The sequence below is a fragment of the Natator depressus genome, chromosome 1 (genome assembly GCF_965152275.1).
Source record: "Natator depressus isolate rNatDep1 chromosome 1, rNatDep2.hap1, whole genome shotgun sequence".
Lineage (NCBI taxonomy): Eukaryota > Metazoa > Chordata > Testudines > Cheloniidae > Natator > Natator depressus.
Window position 1 is genome coordinate 60,491,478 of NC_134234.1, and position 24,179 is coordinate 60,515,656.

General features: G+C 37.7%; 1 protein-coding gene across 4 annotated transcripts in view; it reads left to right on the forward strand.

Annotated features, from left to right (window-relative positions):
- The window catches only part of TSC22D1 (TSC22 domain family member 1), a 133,540-nt gene that overhangs the window by 23,867 nt on the left and 85,494 nt on the right, over positions 1 to 24,179 (forward strand). The window contains exons 1-3 of one of the 4 annotated variants that reach the window (XM_074961167.1): positions 11,486 to 11,578; positions 11,757 to 11,865; positions 18,921 to 19,140. The exons of 1 other annotated variant lie outside the window; for it this stretch is intronic. Coding sequence is in view for 1 of the 3 variants with exons in the window: in XM_074961150.1 (XP_074817251.1) it covers positions 18,921 to 18,924 (4 nt within the window). In the remaining 2 variants the exon portion in view is untranslated. Of the gene's footprint in view, positions 1 to 11,485; positions 11,579 to 11,661; positions 11,866 to 18,920; positions 19,141 to 24,179 lie in introns of those variants that run through there. 2 more of the 4 variants (XM_074961175.1, XM_074961150.1) reach the window with 2 other exon arrangements.

The window sequence follows — 24,179 nt, forward strand, 5'->3', positions numbered from 1 at the left end:
CTCCCCTTTCCAGCCATCTCCTTTCTTCCTTCCACCCCCTGGTTCTCAGTGCTAGTCGTCTTGCCAAGCTAGTCCCAATCTATTCCCACTCCCACCCTGGCTCCCAACTCAGACCCAGTCTATTTTCCCCAGCTTCGTTCTCTCAAACAGCCAAACCACTTTGGCTATTTTTATTTAAATAAGTGGAGCCTGAGAGAGTCACTCACTGTGGAAAATTTCAGCTGTGAAGTGGTTAGTTCGGCAAAGTCCTAAGCAACTGAAAACAGGGTATTATAGTGGGATCTGTTGGACAACCTTAGGCTGCTCTACACTAGAAAATTAGGTTGGTTTAACTACATTGGTCAGGGGTGTGAAAAATCCACCACCTCTGACGGTATTGTTAAGCCAACCTAAATACCTTTGTAGACAGAAAATTCTTCTGTCCACCTAGCTACCACCTCTCTGGGAGGTGGATTACCTATGCTGATGGAAGAACCCCTCCTGTCGGCGGAGGTGGTGTCTACACTGAAGCTGCTGTAGTGCTTTGTGTTGACAAGCCCTTAATAAGCAATATATTCTATGTATGTTGTGTGCGAGCATAGCAGTATTTTAACTATTGATAACTGTGCACGTCCATAGTTGGATCATAGGATAGCTAGTGACTCGGAAATGTAGCAAGTCCTAAATGTTAGAGGGACCAGCATACTTTTCTCAAATTCCTAAATAGGTGCAGAGAAGGGCCCCAAGGCTTACTAGAAGATTAGAAGGTTGATGAAGAAATATTTCAAGACCTTCATTTTTTTTAGCCTTCAAAAGAAGACTATAAAAGAGGCCTAATTAATATGGAAATATCAGCATCTCCAAATAAATACTTAAGGATCTAATCAGCTTACATGAGATCACCATCTGAAGCTGGTTAGAGAGAGGTTTAGAATGATATTGTGAAGAATAGGCGCATCATTTTCCAAGAAGATTAAGACCTGGAACAAGCTACTAGGGAAGGGAAATAGTTTTAGTAAATTCTACTTAAGAAAAGAATAGCTCTAATGTCTAGTGATATTGTCAGATATGTCTGATAAGCAAGCAAGGTTTTCTTCCTAATACATGTACCAATGATTCTTGTTAGCCTTAAAGTTCACTGTATATGCGTCATATTGAATTTATGAACTTTTTAGAAAGATCTTCTGATCACTAACATGGAATGAGGATGAGTATAGAGATGAGCAGGATTGCAAACTAGACAGGGGGAAAAAGTGTTCTTCCTCGAAACTGGGGAGAATTATTAACCATATACAAAGCTAGTCTACTATTTGTTGAAGTATGATGATGTTTCTTTTGACTGTGGGAAATCAAATTAAGTACATTACATCTTTATTCTGAATGTTGGCATATGATGATGTTTAGAACGTTAGTCTTTTTTAATAGACTGTTTTGGGCTCTTGAAACTTTTGTTTTCACTGTAAGCTAATGTAACTGCTCAGTATTTTCAGTTGTATGTACCTTTATGTATGTATTGTCTCCTTTTCAAATGCATTCTCCAAACTCTCCACTTCCAATTAACCTTTTTTTGGCTGACCTCCTTTCTATTCATGCCCTCTTACTTTCCTGTTGTTGTCTGTCTTAACTGTGTGTGTCTAATTTAGATTCTAAGCTCCCAAGGAACCTTGTCTTTACATCATTTGTAATGTACAATCGACTCAGATGGCACTGTATAAACGTAGTACAATATTAATTTAAGAAATATATTTAAAAGATCTTTCTGCATGCGAAAGATGTGCATCTGATCAGCAGTTCAGTATTACAGTGGTGTAAGTGTCTCAAAATGGCTTATATGCACAAAGAAGAAACCCAAGTCTTCTGTGTTAAACCAAATAGTCCTGTATAGTATATTGTCTGGTAGATTGGATGTGCTCTAATAATTTAATATAGAGCTAAATTATCCAATATCTTTAGAAGGTGCTCTTTGCCAGAACTCAGCTTATAAAAATTCTTCAGAATATTTGCTTGAAGAATGGTGTGTTGGTTAATAGCCTATGGAAACAATTTCAGTGTTGCCACGTGAAGAATTAAGGTGAACGATTTCCAGTAGACTTGCTAATTTAAGTCAACAAAGGAAGGTGGAGGGGAGTGTTAATTCAGTGTTGCCTTTTGAATCGAGTTGAAAGAACTGACACTGGTGTTTCCATTTTGGGAGTGATCACGTATGCATAACTGAAGGCTTGGGATTAATGAAAGAGTCCTAAAAAGGGTTGCCAAGTTGCTGCATTTAAAATATTCCATGGTTTGGCTAGTTTGTACGCGTTAGGTAGATGGGTTTTGATAACTCTCTCTTCCAATATTATGTTGGCTACGTGATGGGAACAGCGGTAGGTGTGTGACATGTAAGAGAAGTGAGGGCGGCGGGAAGGCAACAGGAAAAAGGAACCAAAAGAGTCCTGTATATAATTCTAACAAGTTAAATTACCCTTAAATGATGTCGCATCTCTTAGATAAGCAATAGAGCGGGGTTGGGGTTAGTGGACTTCTTCCAAAATGCATAGTTCTTAAAACTATTGGACGGAAGAGCATATAACTGCAGATGTGCTGTTTCTAAAGTTGTATTCAACTATCATAATACTAAGTGCGTTTATATCAAATTAATGCACAGTAAACATATTCTCTGGGCATACCGAAATAAGCTTTGGGAAAGGTGGTGTTTTGCCTTCATTTATGGGAAGTTGGGTAAGTGAACAAATGCTGTGCTGCTTTTTTTTTTTTTTTTTAAATGACTAGAGAAGTGAATTGTGTAGTCAGTAAAGCAGAGTACTTGGACTTTCTGTATTGATGAGGGGAGGGACAGCAGTGGCAGAGGTGGGGAGAAATGGAAACACACTCTCAAAACAAAGTCCCCAAACCCCCCTGTCTTGATCTAAAAAATAAATGTAAACCGTTATTTATGATTACTGTTGCCTAACTGAAATTTTAAGAGTTCTGGAACCTAATTCAAGGCACTTATATAGCACTGCTTTTTCCTGTGTCTTTTTTTTCTTTTTTCATATTATCAAACCTTTCAATTATTGCACAATAAAACATTACATTTCAGTGATCAAAACAAGCAGTAGAGTTCTGAATTTGGATTAATCATTTCTTTGTCCTATAAAGGTTAATGAAATCAATTTAATTGGTTTTTCAGCACAAAGCTTACTTAATAAAAGTAATAAAAAACAGCTGAGGCACAATAGCATAAAGGTTTTGAACAACGCCTTATAGGTTGTACGTTATTGAGCATGTGTTGAGCATTTGTGTATATAGTTATCCTGTGTAAATCTAGAAAAATGTAAATTTTTCTAGGTGATGACTTTATGATTTTGTAATTTGAAATTTGTGTTCCAAATAGAATTGCACGCTAATTGTGTGCATCTCAAAACATTTAACAGCTCCTTGCTTCTTTCAGTAGCTGTGCATCTGCTTTTGTGAATCTTTTTTTTTTTAATTGGCAGACATGGAAAAGCATTGTTAATTATGGAAGGTTTTATTTTTGGTACTTTCCTCATAGTTCTCTCAATTTATGAAGACTTCTTATTTGCATGGGTTTGCTTTGTCTGAATAGTGCTCAGAGTAATACATTTTAAACACCTTTTTAAACGCAATTACTAGTACGGTCTGTGTTTTAATTTTACAAATTATTGGTCCTGATCCTGCAAACACTTCAGTAGTACATAATTGGACTTGTGAATAATCCCATTAGCTTCAGTGGATTACCCATGTGTGTAAGTGTTTGCAACGTTGCTTTGAAGTAACAAAAAGATTTTATGCTACTAAGGTTTTTTATAAAATTATAGTTTTAGCAGCATCTGATGCTGCTAAAACTGTAATTTTATAAAAAACCTCAGTGGCATAAAATCTTTGTTACTTCAAAACAATATTGCTTCAGTGTAAACCATGAAAAGCTTAGATTTTACAGTTCATTGAAGTTATTGAGAATTTAATATTTTCAAACCATACAGTAGCATGGGCCCACTCAGATCGGGGGTGTCTGAAAGGAACTGGGACTAGTCCATTAGCTTTTCCTCACTGTAACTGTTAGGGAGACCAAGTTGCTGCAGATTGTTTTGAAGTTACGTGCAGGACACTCTTTTAAAATTATCCATTCTTAAAATATTTTTAATAAAAGGTATTGAATTTATATGGCAGAGAACCTGTGCTTTACTTAACTAAATGATGAAAGAAATATTTAAAATTAACCCATCTCTCAAAATTGGACATATCTCAGACCAAAACAGAACCTCATAAACTGGTGCTGTGGTAAAACAGTGGTAAATATGCCGTCTCCATTTCAGTACCACAGCTGGAAATATCATTAAGTATCCCAAATCACTGACCTCCAGCCTACAGAATGTCTCTTTTATTTCTCTCCTTTCTAAAGTTGCAGTCCATCTTTGTTTCTTCTTCAGAGTGATAAACTTTCTTATCCACTTAGCCACCCCACGATCCAGCTATCCAAGAATATTGCCAGATCAGGTGCAAGGAATTTGATTACAGGTTGCCCTCAGTTGCAATATCTTCTCCATTTTAAACACTCATTACTCTTCCTCATGTAATACTTTACCTTCCCCTTTCTTGTGTCACTGTATATATCTTCTCTTTCAGTCCCTTTTTAAAGTCACTTGTTCCTCAGAAAGCCGGTGTCCAAATAGGGTGTGAGATGGGGAAGAATGGCCCTATTTTGTATGTCCACAGTCTGAGCATTGCTGTTTGAGTTCTGCTATAGTTTTTATATATGGCAAAATATGGAACTTATGTAAGCTTCTGCATCACAAGCAGTCATGCCATTGTTCAGTATTTAATTTTGTAATACGTTTAAATTTTTCTCATTTATAGCTTTAGATTTAGCTATTTCAGTTACCCAAATCAGATTACTTGAAAAAACGAAAACACAACTATAATATTTGTCTTGTGTTTTTTATGATTTAAAACTTAGTCTGTTATCCTCTCCATATGCTCACAGCCCCTCTCCTTCCTGGTTCCTCCTACTTCAGGGCCCATTCAGTCATCGCTACAGCTGTCTTCAGTTTAACTTATGTGGGTTTATCATTAGATCTTATTCAATTTTTTTTGTCCAACTTCATTTATTTTTTCTTCATCTTTCTCTTTTTTTTTTCCTGACCTCTGAGTAGCCGTGGAAGAGAGTAGAGGGGAGGAGTCAAAGTAGAGCAGAAGCCTGAAAATAAAAACTTCAAAAGGTAGAATAGCATAAAAGAACCTGTTAACTTAGTTTTGCTGTCTGTCTACACAGCATTCACTTCCCCTACTACACCTTGTAAGGAAGCAGAAGTGTGCAGCAGAAGGGGTTGTTGTAGTGAAGCCAATAATTCGGACATATGTTAATACTACAGAGCTTGTAATATTAACATACGTAATAATTCAGAGCTCGTTACTTTTTGTTTGCTTTGTTCATCTGAGGAGCAGACCAAGGTAGGTGGATTGCAGCCAAGAAAATGTTGGTATGTTATACCATCCTCACTCAGCTGCATCCAAATCCTTTTTTCTCCTATCTGTTAATCCTTATCTAAATGCTTCTGGCAGGTACCAGAGGCAAAACTCAATAAAATTGGCAGTACATATCCCCCTTCTTAAAATCCTACTTTGGACCTAAACTCTTAAATTTATAAATAGTGTGGTACTTTTCTCTACAAGTTGCTTGAGACAGTATCTTTCTCTAATTTTTCCACTTATTAGTTAATAATAGTAGTAATAAAGTAAAAGGTCCCTCCTATCTGTAATTCTATATTCTTTGGTTGACTTGGTACTTTGGGTCACCTTACATTGTCACTTCAGATACCTGCTGTCACAGTGGGACCCTGAGACGGAATCAGTGGAAACCATGTTATACTCACTCCTTTCATTTAGTAAAGAGAGATCCTCCTCTAATGAGAGAAATTCTATGGACAGCGCCACCATGGACAAGAATTACACCAGAACCCTACCTCAGAAACTGAAGATTGCAGTCGTCTTATTTAACTGATCAGCCCAACACACTTGATCTTTGCAGTAATGAGTGTCAACAAAACATTGTTTAAAATGGCACGAAGCCCTCTGCTTCAGTTGTCGTTGTTTCAGTTTGGTGTAAGAACTGCAGAGGGCTTAAAGTGCAAAATTAGTATTAGAAGTGGGAATTTTGCTGGCTTCTAGGAGAAGGGTCTCTATCGATATGACAGCCAATGTAAACAAATAGTCCATTTCAGCTCCCTTTGGAGAAGCTTTTTTGGGGTGGGTTTTTCCTCTGGCTTTCATTAAATACTGGGTACAAATGTACATTTTGCTAACATGCCTTTTGACTTCAAAGAACACTTTGAACTTAGATTGGTGCTAGGTAGATCCACATGAGAGGATTGCGTCCCCCTTCCATTATTTTATAGTGTCTCTTCTCCTTTCACTTAGTGCTGTGAACCAACAGCTTTTTCTGCAGAGATTCCTTTTAGAATGCCAGTCAAACTGTTGCCTAATTTGTGATGGCCCTTGCCTGTAGTGTTTCATTTTCTTAACTTCCAGTTTGGTTATAATTTTAAAAAGTAATTCTGTCAATTCCAGTTTGTTTTGATTTCTGTTGGATGGTATTTGTTCTGGCACAAGCTCATCTAGGGTCCAGACTTTGAAAAATTTCCTGTAATTTGGGGTGGCTTAAGTGGGAAGATGCCTCTGAAAATGAAGCTCAATATGTCTCAGGGTGGGCACGCAAATTTTGAGGCACTCAGAATCAGATGCTACTTTTGAAATATTCAACCTTAACTACTTACAGGTATTTTGCTGGTTAAATGGGAAAGCAATTCTAAAATGTTGGCGTTTGGAAACTTTAGGATGACATTCCTCTCTTGCCTCAAAGAAATTATAGGCTACAACTTGGAATAAAAAGCAACGAAGGAGAAAGAGGGAAAAATTCATTAAATTTGAACTAAAATGCCCATGGAAGGATTGAATTCCCTCTGAGCACTTTGTTCCTATCTCTGTTTGTGAAATGCTGATAAAATATTTTACGTTTGCAAATCACTGAAGTAAGACGTGAAAAAAAAAGTCAACGATTTAAAAGCTATAGTTTTTGTAAGTTAGGTTGATTAAACTCTTTGAACTGTGGCACAAGTCAAATTATTACTCGTGTTCAGAATATAATGCTTTGGTTATAGCTTTAAAGATTAAAAAACTTTCAAAGATGCCTCTGCTTTGACTACTTAAATCATACTAGTCTAGTCCCTTTAAGTGTACGTACATTTAGGCATTTAAACTCCTACATGGGGTATGTATTTGATCCTTTAGAATGGTAGTTAGTAGAAGTGTATGTTCCTCTATCACCCAGAGAAGTTCCATTTTCAGATTTAGGGCCCTATTACTCATTGTAGGATCCCTACTATTTGTATTCTAATGGTAAGTTTCTAAATCTGCTCTGTGTCATTACGTTCCTAAACTCATGGAACAGGAGTCTAAAGTAAGAAGAAAATATGAAGTATTAGTGTAAAAATAAAAACACTTCTTTGCATATAATTCAAAATGAGAGATTGGCAGAAGTAGTTGTCAAGCATAGAAGTCTTTGCTTAAAATTAATATTTGCACACCACAAGCACTGCAGTGTGAGACTAGAGTAGCTTTTAAATATTTGGCAAATAGGAGGGTATTTGAACTAACTGCATTGAACAGCAAGGAAGACTGTCGCCTTCCATCATGGTGTGTGCATGGGAGGCCTGAGTTAAATCACAAATACCATGACATTGATGCCAATATTTTGACTAATCCTCAAAACTAAGTAGTACAGTCACCACTAAGGCCCTAATTAATCATACAAGAAGCTCCATATAGACAGAACCTTAAGCCTGCATAGAAACTCATCAAAGTCAGTGGTGCTCTACCTAGTTATTCGGTTCTGCCAGGATGGAGCATATTAATACAAACCTTTGGACCCAGATCCTATTTTATAAATTCCTGTAATATAAATTGAGGCAGTGCCACAGAGCCTTAAAGAAAAACATTATTTCTAATGTGTAATTATTAAAGTTTAATGATTAAATAACAACTTAGAAATTATGGAAAACTTTCCTAAAAAAAAAAATGGTTTTAGCTAGAGGACTTCTTGTCATTTAATAAATTAAATTACTATTAGAGACTCTAAAAACTCCTCCAAGGAGTTTATAGATGTATAAAGCTGTTCTTCATACTACTGCAAAATATTTCACTTGCATTTTTTTTTTGTATTTAATGTTAGCTGCTTGTTTGAGGTTGTGTGAACTGTTATGAGCGTGGATTGACGTAACATGCTGTCTTGCAGTCACTGTGTGATTCTATCTAAGGAACCTCTTGCATTGTGACTTGTAGGAAATGGATGCATGCACTGACACGTTTGTTGCAGCATAACACGTCATATTTATTTAATACACCTGATACACTTGTATGTTACTCAAGTGAGGTTCCAGGTTAATATGTAGTAGAGCTGTGGTTCTCAAACTGTGGTCTACGGCCAATGGAGAGTTGGCTGTTGTGATTTCAAGCTGCTAAAATAGGTTAATACTTTCCTTATAGGACTTCTTAAAGTAAGCAGTGGCTACAGGGGTTTTAATGATGACAAATGGGAAGGGATGTGCTCCATGTGGTTGTGAGTGGCAGGGAGAAGGTGGTCTATGAAACCAACTTTGTCCACTGTGGGGAAAGTTTGAGAATTCTCATAGTAAAGTACATGCTAATTGAAATAGCAAAAACATAAGACACAGAATGTCTATGCTTTCCTTCAAAAATTATGCTCTCTGGTAGTTTTTACCGTCTTTTTTTTTTTCCAATCGCAGTTAGTATCACGGTTCACTGCGTCTTCTGCACGCTTTCAACCTGAGATCAAGAATATTTGCCTCAATGTTTACTTTTTTTTAAATCAGGGATAAAATAAATGTGTACATTCAAATTAACACTTCACTTTAATAAAACTTTCCACTGTAAAGGTGGCTGGGGTTAAACATTTACCTCTCTTGATAACTGATTTGCTAGATATTTGTACATATAAGTGTGTGTAAGCAATATGAACTTTTTGTATTTTTATACTTTCTTGGCTTTGAGAGACTTTCACAGCAGAAAATATTTTAAAACATAAAATCATTTAAGTATATGTTTCTACTGCGTCTTTTTCTCATTTTCTCCTAATTTGCTAAACTCTCTTAACATGTGGCTTGGATGAATGGAGAAATGACTTCTTCAGAGGCAGCAGGCGAACATTTTTCAAGGACATTTCTGGCACCCCTTCCCCTAGAGACTGAAAGCATCCTTCATGGCAGTTGCTTTTAATTCAATGTGGAACACACCCCTCACCCTCCAAGACTGTGGAACAGACTGTTCAAAGGTTTGAGAGCAAACACATACTTGCTGTTGGTAATGAAAGGCAAGCAATTAGTGTGTTATTCTTTAAAACATCATAATGGGAAAACAACAAAGGAGCAGCAAATTAAACACAGTTAACATCACTTTCAGAACAGTGGAGAGATTTAAGAGAGATTTTAATTGCTAATGGCAGTTAAAAGATCATAATGTTGTTTCTTGATACTAAGGCATATTACTAAAAGAAAAGCAAACTCTTGATTACAGTTAGCTGAATGTTTGATGCTTCTGAAAGCTATATTGGGTTTACATTATACCATCTCTGTAATGTACTTGAATTGGTTGAAGTTTAATGTAGTATTGTCACTTTCATTAGTCTCTGGAAGAATTACTGTAGCAATTAATTTTAGGAAAGGTCAGATGGGATGGAACTTTCCAAATGCTTCTCATCCGCCCTTTGTTTTGGGTTTTCAACCATCTCATAACTATTGTAGTGGGGTTTTTAAATAAAGTAGTCCCTGATTCTGCAGCTGTATTAATGCAGGCAGATGCTTGCAGGTATGCAGAGTCTCACTGATTTCAATGGAATTCCCAAAGAATATAAGAGTTTGCCCAACCAGATCTTGTTGGAGGACCATAGCTTTATTTGGTACCACATACATAAACAAGTTGTATGCTTGTCTCATGGGGATTGTGTGTACTGCGTTATTTTATGTGAAATGCACAAATAAGAGGTCATTGCTTTTTTTTCCCCCCCAAGTATTTCCCTGCTGAACTGACCACTTGAAAAAAAAACATTGAGGGATTCTTGATCCTAACAGCTGGTCTTACAGTAAGTCACTTTTTGGAACTATGGGAACTACGATGTTGACCATCTGATATAAAGCATTAAAGGAAGCTCAGAGGTACATGAAAATATATACCCTTGGGTTGCAGGAGTTGACATGAGATGATTATTGCTAATATAATTCTTGTCTAGCAAAAAAGTAGTGACATTATATAGTTTAATTGGCTAAATGCTTAAGGGATATCCTCTGTTTTATTATCCTTAAGAATTATTAAAAACTTTATCTGGGCAAACAGCTTGTTAGAGTAGCTCAAGTTAAAAAATTAGAATAATTCTAAATTAAATCTTACACCATGTAAAACATAGTTTAACTTTACAGCCTCAAAATATAACCTTGGGCATGTGCTGGTGATTGGTTTTGCTTCATTAAGTATCTGCAATGCAATTTCCCATAAGTTAGCTGACTAGCTTGAGCCTGAGTTGTCACATGTATTCTCCCCCCCGCCCTTTTTTTTTTTTTTTTGGTTTTGATAGCACTTTCATGCCCTAAGCCTATATTGTGGGGTTTTTTTGTTTTGTTTTTTTATTTGTTTGGAAGGGAAAATTCAACATACATTCACTGATTAAAATAGTCTACCTACAGAAATGGGACAGAGGGGAACAGCTCAAATATCCTAGGCTGAGATTTTTATGCTTCTTTCTGCACTTTGTTCTAGTTTCTTTCACTTTATTTAGTGGTAGGTAGGAAGCTATTACTATTAAAATTATGAGGAGAAAATATAAAGTAGACTTATAATTTACATGTAACACTTAAGATTTAGAAATTCCTAATTTAGGTATATTTTCTAGAGTTTGTCTCAAAACATTTAATTTTAATGCAGAGCTCTCTCTCACAGTGCAGGTTGTAATTAATTTTAAAATTTTACCCTAAAAGAAAAACACGGAGTCAAAGTCTAATCTAGTCTTAATAGCTTTTAAATGTCTCTCTGAATAATAGCCCTTCATACCTGATGAGGGGAGCTGGGGTTACCTTCAGAGTCTTCAGGTAGAAGATTTTCATTAAATTAATGTAAATGCATATTTTGAGGCAATATCAGCCTGTAACTTCATTATATTCTTAAGGAAAAATAATTGAAATCAAATAGGTCAGGAAATTAATATGAAGCTCCAAAGAAAGTATTTGGCAAACATAGTTGTCAAGAATTCAGTTCAAAAGAATCTGTGCATGCAGTAATCGTGCAGAAAAATGTTCAATAATTAAATAACATAGTGTTTGTGATCAAAAGGACTAGTAGTCTGTTGCATGTTTGGTTGGGTGCTAGAGGGAAGCATTGTTTTATCAAGAGGGAAGTTCTTTTTATCTGCCCTAGATTGTGTTCATTTTTGTCAATCAAGGCTTGACTCAAATGAAGGAGAGGGTCCTGTGAGACACATAAAACCATCTGAAATATGGTTAATCAGACTTTGAAACCCACATCATTAAGAGGGGTAAGTTTGGTTTTTGGTGCAAATGTTATTTTTTCTATATTTTATAGTTCTACTAAAGTAATGAGCCTAAGGTAGAAATAAAACTGTATGTGCGTGTTTGTATCTGTTTTGTTTGATTTTATATGGCTTAACTTTGTTCTTTGTAAGTGACCTAAAACAAGTGCTAATATTTCAACAGATACAGAATGACTGAGTCTAACATTGCACACTGGTATGCCTGTGAAGAGGCATTACCAAAGTTAATTATGTCTAGTGCAAATGCTGGGAGGTCTGACTGAGCAAAGCAGGTAGGTGAAAGATGCTTGCATGGAGAAGAGATGGAGGGGAAGTGAGTGTAAGAAGCAGTTTTATTTAAAAGAAACAGAAAACTCTGCCTGAAATTGAGTTGGTGAGAATTTCCTTTCAAGGAAAGACTCAAACAAGAGGAACTCAACATATTTTTTGTCTTGTTTTAAGTCATATTTGGGGGGAAATTATATATGGATATTAATTTCTAATACTAAAAATTAAAATATGGGTAAATTTTGGGATTTAGTCCAGTAAGGAAATTTAATTAAATCAAAAAACATTCTGAAAATGTTAAATGGCTAAATTATTGCAGAACTACTTCAAGAATATTCAGTACAACTGAATATAACTTTGACTAAGCTCTGTGGGAAGATCATCAGCTTTACTTTATATACTGTTAATATCTTACATGTGTAATAAGATTGGTGAAATCAACAACTTTTGAAGTGTGACTCTACTCTGAAAAATGACTAAAAATTGAACCTTCTTACCAGATCTTGGGCCCTGATCCTGCAGTACATAGTGCATGGGCACACTGGTCACATGCAAGGTCAGGGCTTTAAATTGTTCCCCATATGTATTCAATCATATCTGCACACATTAGACTAAAATAAGCTTTTATCACTTTGTACTCCTGTTAGCAGAACCAACACAACTATGAGAACATCAAGGATCTGCTTGTGCCTCAGCAATAAGATTAAGTTCCAGTTAGTAAACTGGTATAACTGAGGGCCCAAATCAGCCTCATCCTTTATTGCTGGTAAAGACAAGAAAAGAATCCAGCTTGAGTCTCATATTCCAGGCTGAGATTGCGAGGCTGATAGGAAACAATCTTTTCCCCTGAAAGTTGAGAACATATGACATGAAACACAATAAACATGGAACCTTACAATGCCATCGTTGAGTCCCTTTTCAAAATAGGGTAGCACTTACATTTTTGAATGAATGCTACAAAAAGTAGTCTATTTAGGATTCTTTCTTTTCCGTGCACAATGAGTAATTCTCCACTAGTATTAATGGCAGTGATCTATATTTATTGAGAGTAGGATGGTTACATGTAAGGGATGCAGACTTTCTTCACTTTTTGCTATATTTGAGTTCTCCAGAAATTACAAACATCAGAGGAGAGTCATGGAGAAGAGCAGGCGTAAATACCAAAGGAGAATAGACTAGCAAAATGTCATCTTCAGAATTCAGTTTCAAAAATGCAGGTAGCCTTATTGGAGTGGTTACCCTTCACACTGCTCATCTGTAGCACAAAAACTTGGAACTTGACCCAAACAGAAAACTGGTTGAAAGACTAGAGAAGTTTAGGAGAAATGTGAGGATTCAGAGTATTGAGTGGAAAATCAGCAAGATGGAAAATCAAATGGTATAGAAAAAAAAGACATAAGCTAATTGCAGGTATAACTGAATCAAGTAAACCGAGCACTGAATTCTGAGAAGTAAAATGAAAGCCGCTATTAATAAAGAAATTGCAAGTTTTGCACAATAATTTTAGTATGTTAAGGATATATGTGTATACCAATATGTTGGTAAACTTGGTTTTGTTTTTCTTCCCAAAATTAGATCCTTCAAAAAAAAAAAAAAAAAAAAAAACCCAAAAACCGCTGTCTTTGTTTCAAAAACAATTATTTCTTTTACCAATTCTAATACTTTTTTCAGAACAACTTGAGGCTTTACAATTTCCTGAAAATTGAAAGAGGGCTTTTTTTTTTTTTTTTACACAGTGGACTTGTTAGTGCCAATGAGATCTGACTATTAAAGTCTGGTTTAAAATGCTTTATTAACTAGTCTGCTGAAGTTCGCTGTCGGCTACACTTGGCATACAAACTTTGAAAGGAAGGAAAAAATAAAAGAAACAATAATAAAAAAAAGCCAACCCTGATAGCCCCTTCTACTAAGGATTTTAAAATATGCTACCTGTAACTTAAAATGACTTTTAAAAGTGGGGTTTTCGGACCACTATATCAATGACTTGTATTTTTTTTAAAAGCCAAAATTATAAGGTTTATCAAATGACTACATTTATGCATAATAATTCTTTCATTAATGATTTGTCATAATCAATAATCATGATTCAGCCTCATTACTCCCATGCGTTAACCGCTCCTATGCGTGTTCTCTTGACTCTAAAATAGGCAAGAGAAATATACTTCAGATTTGTGCAAATGTGACACAAAAGTTGATTGGTATGATGGAAACTCTGTGAAACTCTCTAAATTAGAGATGGTCATCCAAGGATTGAAAACTGCACTGCCCCAGGATGTGCTATATTCAGCGCTAATTTAATAAAATAAATATATTCTAATCTGATATGGTCCACATCATTGGTAGCAGAGCTCCCACACTGGTGACACAAATGCCCTGCTAGAGCAAAATGGTTAGAAACCAAAGCTTTATACAAACTGGAAAGCTGCAATTCTGAGCATTCTGATGGTATATGGCATTTGTTTCTTTTCATGGTAGGCTGTGTGATATTTGACCTTAAAATCAACTATTCAGATTATCATTTTGCTTCCTTTTTCTTCCACTGTAATGACTGTTATTTCAAGACTTATTGATGCTAGAAACCAATGTTTTATGCCATCAAAAGCTCTTAACACCAGGACACTTACACTGCTGATAGTCCAGTGATCAGAAAGGGGAAAAAAAATTTCTTGTCTCATCTAGTCTGTCCTGTTGTCAATGTGTGCTTGTTCCCACAGTACATTTCTAGTACTTCATTCAATGTAATTTTAAATGTCTAAAGAAAATGGGCCATTCACTTCTTCATGTGGACGACTGTTCCATAGTCTACAAGATTTTCTTGTCAGGACATTTTCCTCAATAGGCTAAATTTCATTCTGTTGCTCTTAGTTATATCCTTTTACATCACCTTAAATTCTTCACCTTTCTTGATATTTACACCCTTCAGATGTTACCATGTTCCTTTTAGTTGCTGCTTAGCTAAGGTGCACTTATTTAGTTTTTTTTTCTGTATGTCCGTTATTCCAGCGTAGATAAGCCCTTAGCTTGTACATTTTCTGATTTTTTTAATCTAATTTTATTTCCTGCTCATATTTTCTATCTCTCTAGATCTCTTTATCCTTTTTCTTTTCTCCTGGTATTTGCAATACCTCCCCATTTAATCTCTGTTTCATTCACATTTGGTTTACCTTAACTCAGAGATCATTACGGAAGATGTAAAATTAAGATAACCTTACTGATTCTTGTGACCATCCCTAGGGAGAGTCAGGATCACATGTTGTTTTTGTAGATGTCTCAAATAATTAAACCTAGTTTGCTTTTAAAAGAAACTAAAATTGCTTCTCAGACATTTTATGCCAAGTTTCAGCCTTAAGCATGTTTTATTCAGCTGCGTTATAAAACCCCTCAAAGTAGGTTTCTAAAGGGAAATGCTAACAGACCCTTAAAATGTAGCTGCTGTATTGTTCAAAAGCCATTTTTCCACTTTTTTTTTTTAAATTCAATTTTTCCATAATTAGTGTCAGTAGCTAACAGAACTCAGTGCTAAGCAATCATTCTGACATGTCCATTGTTGATATTTTAACAATTCATGTATGTTTCATATTGGTGCCAAAAGAAGACATTATTTTGCCAGGACTTACTCTGTTGGTATTATATTGTGTACATGGTTTTCAAAACAGCTTTTTTTAGCATAGGCAGATCAACAAATCCTGTAGTGGATTTTCAGCCTACTTGCAGTCCTGGAAGTAGAACCAGACCTGTCAATAACTGGAAGCAGGATAAAAATCACTTCTCCTATAGAACCTGCCCTTTTACTTCTGCATCTGTAGCTGCAGATAGGTGTCTCATATTTCACTGCTGCAGATGATCAGTTACATTTTTAAACAAAGCAAAAGAATTCAGTGGATCTAGAGGGTTAAAATACATCTGGTTTAGCAGCTGGGTATCTGGAATTAGACTTTTGATTCTGCATTCCTTTGAGGTACTGCAGCAGTGTGCACTCTGACGAATGCTGCTCTCATCATGGCAAACAAATAGACAAAGAAGAAAGGAAAAAGGAAGCTTTTCTGCTTATGCTCTTCTCTATTTACCAAATGCGTCTCTGGGATTGTTGTCTGTTTTCCAGACAGGGCTTCCATAGTGGTCATACACAGACTTGTGTAGGCCTACTTTGTGAGGTTCTGAGCAGAGCCATGAAAGATACAGAAAAACAGTTGCCACTTTCTCCCTAAACCCAAGAATTACTGAGTGGCAGTCGACCCTATCCTATTAGAGGCAATAGATGAGGCCAGCTCAGACAAGACATCATAGGGAGCTGCTGTACTCCCAGAGTCCCCATCAACAATAAAAGTAGTTCATCATGTGGAGCAACAGCATTGCCTTTTGCCTCTCCACAAAAGGCTGTGAAAGGAAGCTGACCAGCACGTGGTACAGCCGGTGGACCAGACAGAAGGCAGAAAAGGGTACCATAGACCATCAGTCCACTTTCTAAATCTATCTGTCGTGCCCATCTACCAGAGTCTGAGTCAGCCTGTGTTTCCCTGGTGGTGGTGTAACCAGGATGCTCTTTCTCCACCAGCGAGGAAGAACCCAACACAGCCGTCCACGTCAAAGGAATCGGCAAATTCTTTTCCCAGTAAATATATGGGACCTACCCTGCTGGCCCAAGCACAGTTCAGCATCTTGAGTCTCTTCCAATGGTCCTCATGAAAATAACCCAAATAGGGGCAAGAACGTAGACTTCCCTAGATAAGCAAATACCTCAAAGGTAGAAGGAACCATGTTTGTGACACATCTAAGAGGAATTCAGGTGCATCAGACCTAGATCTTTTCCCTCTGTCCCTCCAAATCTGAAAAAGAAGAAGCAGGAAAAAGGAAAGGCTAAGTAAAATACACCATCCCACAAGCTTCCAAAAAGATGCAGAAGAATCTAGCTGTCCCCCTCCCAGAGACATACATCTATATAGCAGCATCCAACTAATGTGACCGCAGGAGTTCAAAAGTCCCATCAGAGTATATGGTAGCCAGAACATACAAACCAGGGCCCATCTTCCTATTCCTGAGTCCTCAAGGTAAACCTATGCAAACTTAAGAACTCCCTTGGAAAGGATAAAAAGCACATATGTGCATTGAAAGGCTAGCCACTCCTTTCCAAGAGACTCCAGGGATCCGAAGGTAGATTCCTGCCTGAGAGAAAACTACAAGGGGATGAGCCAGGCCATCGCATGCATCTCCTTGCTTTACTTAGCAAATTCTTGGATGGGTGGATTGATTTAATGTTTGGGTGCACTACTGCTTAGCACCAGGAGAGAATTTAGGCTGGGTTCAATACTGTGGAAGTTTTGTTTGTGTTTGGATGCCTCTTTGGATTCCCAATACCTGTCAGCCAGCACCAGGGCCTGCAGTGCGATACTCAGACATTACGTGTCACTACAGTTCTGGAAGGTGGACATGCAAGCAACATCTTCTAGCAACATAACTCTTTTAGGAGCAAAGTAGTGGCAGTCATCAGATACGACCAGTGAGACTTTTATTCGCCGTGTAATACATGAATTATTTTTATCCTTTCTGAGGATTCAGCTATCAAAATACATAGGATCAGAAGCTCTGTCCCAAAGAGCACTGCATATACTACCATTTTTCTTCTGTCCTTTTTCCACTCCTATCCAGAATGATGTAGACTGTTAGGGAGAGCAAAGATGATGATATTGGCTAAGAAAACCCCGTTGCCTGGACCTGATCAGTATCTTGCTAGGTCAGCTACTTTTCCTCCAAAGCAGGACAGACCTTTTTCTCCACAAGGGCTTGTCATGCATAAAGGGCCAAGCAGGCTTGACTAGGCTGCATGTGGCTCTTGAGAGGCAAACCATAATTAAAAAGAGATGATGCTCAGCCACGTTCATGTCCACCATTTTAATCTCTGGAAAGAAGTGAACCAACGTGATGGTGGTAAAATTCAAATATTTAGGCAGAGATCATGAAATTCAACTAAAACAGTGCATCCTCAACTGTCTACAAGATCTTGCTATTGGGAAAAAGCTCCCATGTTAAACACAGTCTTCATCGTATTCAGTGTCTGAAGGTGAACTGATGAAAGAGGTACAATCTTTCTTCATCATCTACAAGTAAAACAACTTTAGAGCCACCTTACTCATTCGTTTACTTCAGGTACTTGTTTACCTCAGTGAACAAAAGCAGACTAAAGTAAATAGGCATATATTTGCAGCCACTTCAGCTGCCATGCCTCATCACTCCCGCGACGCAGTGCTGGTAAAATCTTAAAGATCTATGGAACTTCCTGTGCTAAAGAAAAGGAAGATTAATTACCTGACCACTTGCTTTCTTCAGTAGTAAAGCATCACAGATCCAGCTCCTCAGGGAAGAAAAATTGGTCTAGGAATGTAAAACAGGGATTGCAGAGGTTCTTGTGTTCTACAGTCGGCATTATGTGTAGTTACAAGTATACAGTACCATATTAGCTGTTGAAGTTTCCCATCTGGTGGGCTTTAAGGAGGGGAAGTGAGTTTTACCTTGCTGCCAGTGATTGACGGGTCTGGTTCTGCAAGTAGAGAGGAAGACCTTCCTATTGGAGCTGTGGACTAGTACTGCTAAGAAAAGGGGGGACAATTTAAAGGAAACTTCCAGGTAAGTACAAACACCTTTTCATCTTGCAGCTTCTTTCTGCTTAATCTTGTGGGGAGCTGTTCATTGTGTTGCAATAGTAGATACTCTGATTATAATTAGAGCTTGTCAGAAAATGGAAGGAAGAGGAAGAATTGTGGAAGTTGAGTTTTTCTACAAAATTTGGACAAGTTGAAAATTTTCTGACCAGCTCTACTTGTAACATCATGGAAAAAAAACCTTTCTGGACAAAAACCTCTTGTGCTTGGTCTTAGCCTATTGGCAATTTTTAAAAAATTGAAAGATTTTAGCCATTTTTTGACAAATCAGAGCATTGAAAAACCTGTAAAGAAGCTGTTATTCAGAAGGTATCAAATACGCTTCTCCTTCACCGTCAGTCTTACCTCTTTGTCCTGGAATTATGGAGTCATGCCTTTAGCCTTCTGCTTCATTCTTTTTCCAGCTGACCCCCAAAGCAAAGGGAAGAAACCAACAAGAAAGATGATTGAAGAAAGGAAGAAGACAGAATCCAAGAAATATCAGTGAGTCAGTTTCAGGCAGAAGCTCCCAAGTTGCAGAGTCAAAATGAGATTTCCTTTGGGGAAGGATCAGCTTCCAGGATTTGCTCCTCCCTTGTTCCCTGGATAGACACTGAATTCTTGAACCCTCCATCAGTGTTGCAGGTAGGTAGAACCCACTTGGGGATAGCCGCTTGTATTGCCGCCATCGCAAGTGTGGAGGACTGACTTGGCTAGTCCTTTGCCCTTTCTTCTTTGTTGCTCACCTTTCTAGACTGAGAGGGGTAGAGCTTTTGGCTCAACAGATTTTTGTGAGAAATAGGGAAGGCATTTCTCTCCCCTCCCACTTCGCTGTAGTTTGGAAAGCTTCCTGTTGATGAGGGATTTGTATGTGCACGTCATGGTCTCCAGCCCCAACTGACAGTACTGCTTTGTGCTGTAGGCTCTCCTACTGCTCTTCCTCTCCCCTCTCTGCACAAAGGAGCTGAGATACTGTGACTGTGGAAACCATGTAGGCAGACCCAGATACTTTTTTTCTCTCAGCCAGGAAAATCTGATTTACTAGTTTTTGCATTGCTGGATTTGGCAAGTCCCCTGATGCTTTGATTTGTCTGTGTGACTACAATGGAGCAGGGTGCGAGGGCAAGAACTCTCACTGGTCAAAGGGGATGCTGCTGACCCCTCCCTGCAGCTATGCCAATGGCCCAGAGAATGATTTTAGTGGGGAGATTTTTTGAGTAGGAGCTTAACTGTAAGCTCTCCTCACTTCACATGACATGCAGCAGCTCCTTCTCCCTCAGACTGCCTGCTGTCAGACCTCCCCGTCTCCACCTGTGTCATAACTGAGGCAGACAGGCTGTTCTGGGTGTCCCCTGGTTGTAACCACAGAGATCAGCCCTGCATTGAGCAGTGGGATTCTAAGAGGGCTTTTGCAGCCTCAAAGGTCCAGGCCTCTTTTCCCCCCGTCCTTCTTTCATACCAAGACAATTCAGCTAGAATTATGTTGCACTCAATACTACCCAGGTGGCTCCAGTGGCTCTTCTCTGCCTCCTCACTCCCCAAAAATTGTTGCATGAACTTTCAGCTCTTACAGTGCCATGAGCCCTCAGTGGAAAGACCTTGAGGAGGGCCTTCTAAGATTCCAGATAATGAAGCACTATTCTTGAATCTTGACCTTTCACAAGTAAGATTCCCTGACACAAATCGGGTTTTGGAAGAGGAGGGCTTTTTTGTTTTGTTTTGTTTTCCAGAACATGCAGGATCCTTAGATCCAGAATATTGGCTGTCTTCGGGGTGGAAGCCCAGACAGATTTCAGCTCCTAGGAAATAAATGTTCATTCAGGAGACATTCTGGTCTCCTGCACTTCTTCACTGAAGTGTTATGCAGAATGTTTGTTTGATCTGGCCCCTCTTACCTTGCTGCCCCTTGGTTCAAGTAAATACATTGATAAAGCTTGCAAGTCTACCGTGAGCAGATCTTCAAATCTCAAATTAAGTGACGTTGGGCCTCCACATCCTCTGCATAGGAGACCTCAGAGGAATCTGAAACCTGCTTCTCTTGTGCTCCAGACACCGCTGCTCTTATAAGACCAACCCCCCTTCTTGCACTTTTGGTTCAATTTCTGTAACTATAAAGTATATCTGTAAAGAGAACTTATGAAAAATAATGGATTTATTTAATCAGTTTCTTCTTCCCTGGGTTTTTAGGAAAGAATTGAGCCCAAACTGTCAAAGTACCAAGATGTACAGTATTACATGTTTGAAACTTCTACAAATTGAAGCAAATTGTTAACTTACATTTAAGTGTTTTGGAGGGCTCAGGAGAGGTGGAGATATAATTCAGCGTGGCTTGTCACCCTTTTAAGGCTTTTTGGGGGAAAGCCTATTCTATACATCAGTATGTAGCAGTTCTTTATAAGATAACTTCTGTATCCAAATTCAGTTCAGTGTGGTGCTAGATCAGCTGAGAAATAAGTAATATGTCTGGCATTACTTGAAGCATATTACTGAATGTCATAGGCAAACTTTCCAGTTTAGGAAATGGGTGCTGAAGAACAAGGTTTGTTTTTTGAGCTTCAGATTTCAAAAAAACCCCTTAAAATAGTTTTGGAAGTTCCTGTAAGAGATTAACATTAGTCTTTACCAATAGCGGAAGAGCATCCTGTTTTTTTTTCTCTGTGATCTACTTCTGGCAGTTGGAATAAACTGATCAGATGCTTGTGCCTCCTTCCACCTAGTTTCTTAAATCCGTTCACCATGAAATGTTTTTAACTGATGCCTAGCTCTTTCATTAAATTAACCAGCATACCTAAATTGCCTAACAGTCTTAACACAGCCCCCAGGCTACAACTTCTCGGCAGTTGTGATTTCTTATCATGTTGGAATACATTTCAGTTGAAGTATATTGTCTAAAACTAATTATTTAGATAGTGTTACTTAAATACATACTTACGTAGTGAGCCATTCACATTGGATTTACTTAAATTAGGCCCTTTCAAATTAAAAAATCATTCATGTGGCTTTTCCTTTGTCAAGAATAGCTATCAAACTGCTTATTGCTTACATCCTGATTTCTGCTGTAGTCATATAGTCTGTAAAATACACAATTTATAATTTTATGTTTTTTAGAAAATTGATAAAATGTTTGTTGGACTGCAGTAACTGATTTAAAATGAACTGATCTACACTGATTTCTTTAATCCACAAACACAATTGTGTGGTGATGCCATACAAAGTTCAGTGTGGTAAATCAAAAGTGAAGATGTATTTAACTTTTTAAAGAAAGCTGTCTGTCTTTGAAGTCAGTATCTCACTTATGCATATTGAATAACTTTCAGAGTAGCAGCCATGTTAGTCTGTATTTGCAAAAAGAAAAGGAGGACTTGTGGCATCTTAGAGACTAACAAATTTATCTGAGCTTAAGATTTCGTGAGCTACAGCTCACTTCATTGGATGCAACATTTATTTTGACTTTTTTTTTTTTTTTGCCTGCAGAGACTTAAAATCCAATTGTAGAGCTTCAGGACTAAACATCTTTAAATCCAAGAAAAAAAAGGCAAAATATGTGATCTTAAAACACTGCTGGTATAAGTGCTGTCCTGGATGAGGACCTAAGTATCTGACTAAGTCCCATTGATTTAAAGATAAGCACATACTTAAGTACCCTTCCTGAATAGGCATCCTCCTCTGAATTGAGGTATTAAATAACCTTCTTTGGTGAAGGATAATCTAAATTACTCTGCACACCTAGTGAGAATTGTTTTAATGATAAAGTCTCTAAAGACATAATGTCAAGTTTTAAAAAATATTTTTAAGCTTTAAAAAAATTAGTTGACTTTGTTACAACTCCTTGGAAACTTAAAACTGTCCATATCAAATTTATTTCCATTCTCATGAAAGTACATTTTTTTTGGTAACACTTTTAAAAATAGTTTTTTGTTGGTATTTTGATACTTCTGCTCTGCACCAGCATTGTGTAATGTAATCTTTGGTGCTCTGTGACCTGCAGCTTGACTGCTGGTGTTTTATAGAAAGGTGTCTTTTGATTATGTATTATCAAATATTAATAAAGGTATTAAAACAATCTGTTTCCTTATGTTTATATTGTATTTCAGATTTCCACACATGTTCAGAGCAGGTGTTCACTCTGTCTACTTTATCCTGACTCCAAAATGCCAGGACTGTAACAAGAAATTCTATCCTATGATGCTAGTGTCTTATTGCCCAAGCCCTAGCAGAATGTCTTGGGACTTGACTCACCTCTGTGTGCCTGATTTCTGGCTCAACTTCCTTAAGTCTTAGAACCACCTTATCCCAATTATTTCTCCTTTATGTGATCTCTACCTTCTTCATAGGTGCCTGCTTCTAGCAATTTGTGACCCTGACTTCTGTGGCCAGTTCAGACTTCCCTCTCTCAACCCATCAAGAAAATCCTCACTGTTGGCACCTCCCCCTCCCCCCCCCGCAAGTCATAACCCTGTCCCTCAAGCGTCCCAGTACACCATCAAGTCCTGATCTATTCCTCCATACCTTCTGTCCATCCTCTTCAGTCTGTTTTATCCTGACTCTGTGATACAATGTCTTGGGAGTGATGTGAAGTCTCTTTTCCAAAATCCTGCTGACATTGCTGCCCCAAATGTAGCTGATCCTCTTCATTGGCATTGAGAAACACATTATCAGTGCTTACTCCAGATCTCTTGAAAGGGTCTGTTGGAGATCTCTCCCTTCCTTACAATGTGTAAGGAAGAGAAGTAACTGCTTAGGGGGGAAAGCCCTTCTGGGGTTCCATGTTCGTTCCTATCACTTATGCCACCTCAGATTTGCTCAGTTTACAGTGAAATAGATTTTGCTTATTTGTCTTCCATACAAATTTACTCTGACTTCTGAAAGTCAAGTTGGGCTCTTTCCTTTTTGTGCTTTATCGCAAGTAATATGCTGAAGGCCAAATAATACCATCTATTACATCTCTGCAATTCTACTGACAACCAATGGGTGGCCCACATGTAACTGATAGAGGGCATAATTCTTAGGAAAGTAGGTTGGCACAGGTGGCACTCAGAGCATACTTTGGCCTCCAGAACTTTTATCACTGATGAGGTGTGAGAGAGAGCCCAGCCTGACTTTGAGCCCAGTGTGAAGTTGAAGGGCCGTCGTTTTGGAAAAATTGCATTTGTGAGCTGAGTAAATTTGGTATGGAATTGGTGATGCACACGAATGTGAAGCCACATAATGGCTTTTCGTGCAAATGGACTATGAAGAACTGGGAGTGGTTGTGTGGTCAACCACACTTTGAAGGGAAGCTGCACGAGTGTTCCCTTCAAAGGTGTGATATGTTTGCATATGTGGAATGGTTCTGAAATCTTTAGTTTTGGCTACCTAGAGAATGGATTTTTTTAAAATAATTAACCAAAAAGAAAAGAGAACATTTAAACTATGGCTTTTAAACTTTGGACTTGAAGGTAGAGGCAGTGACCCTTTAACTTTTCATGGTTATTTACCCCTCATTTTAGAATCTGGGGGAAAATATACTTCTATGCTAAATTGTCTGTTTCATATTCTACTTTCCTTCTATTGCTCCCCTTCTTTCTATTGTAGTAGAAGCCAACATTGTTATCTCTTGTTTGTCTGTGCACCAAGCAAATGGATGTCAAGACCACGTGGACAGTTCTGGGAATAGTGTGAGTAAGGTGCTTGTTGCAAAGCAA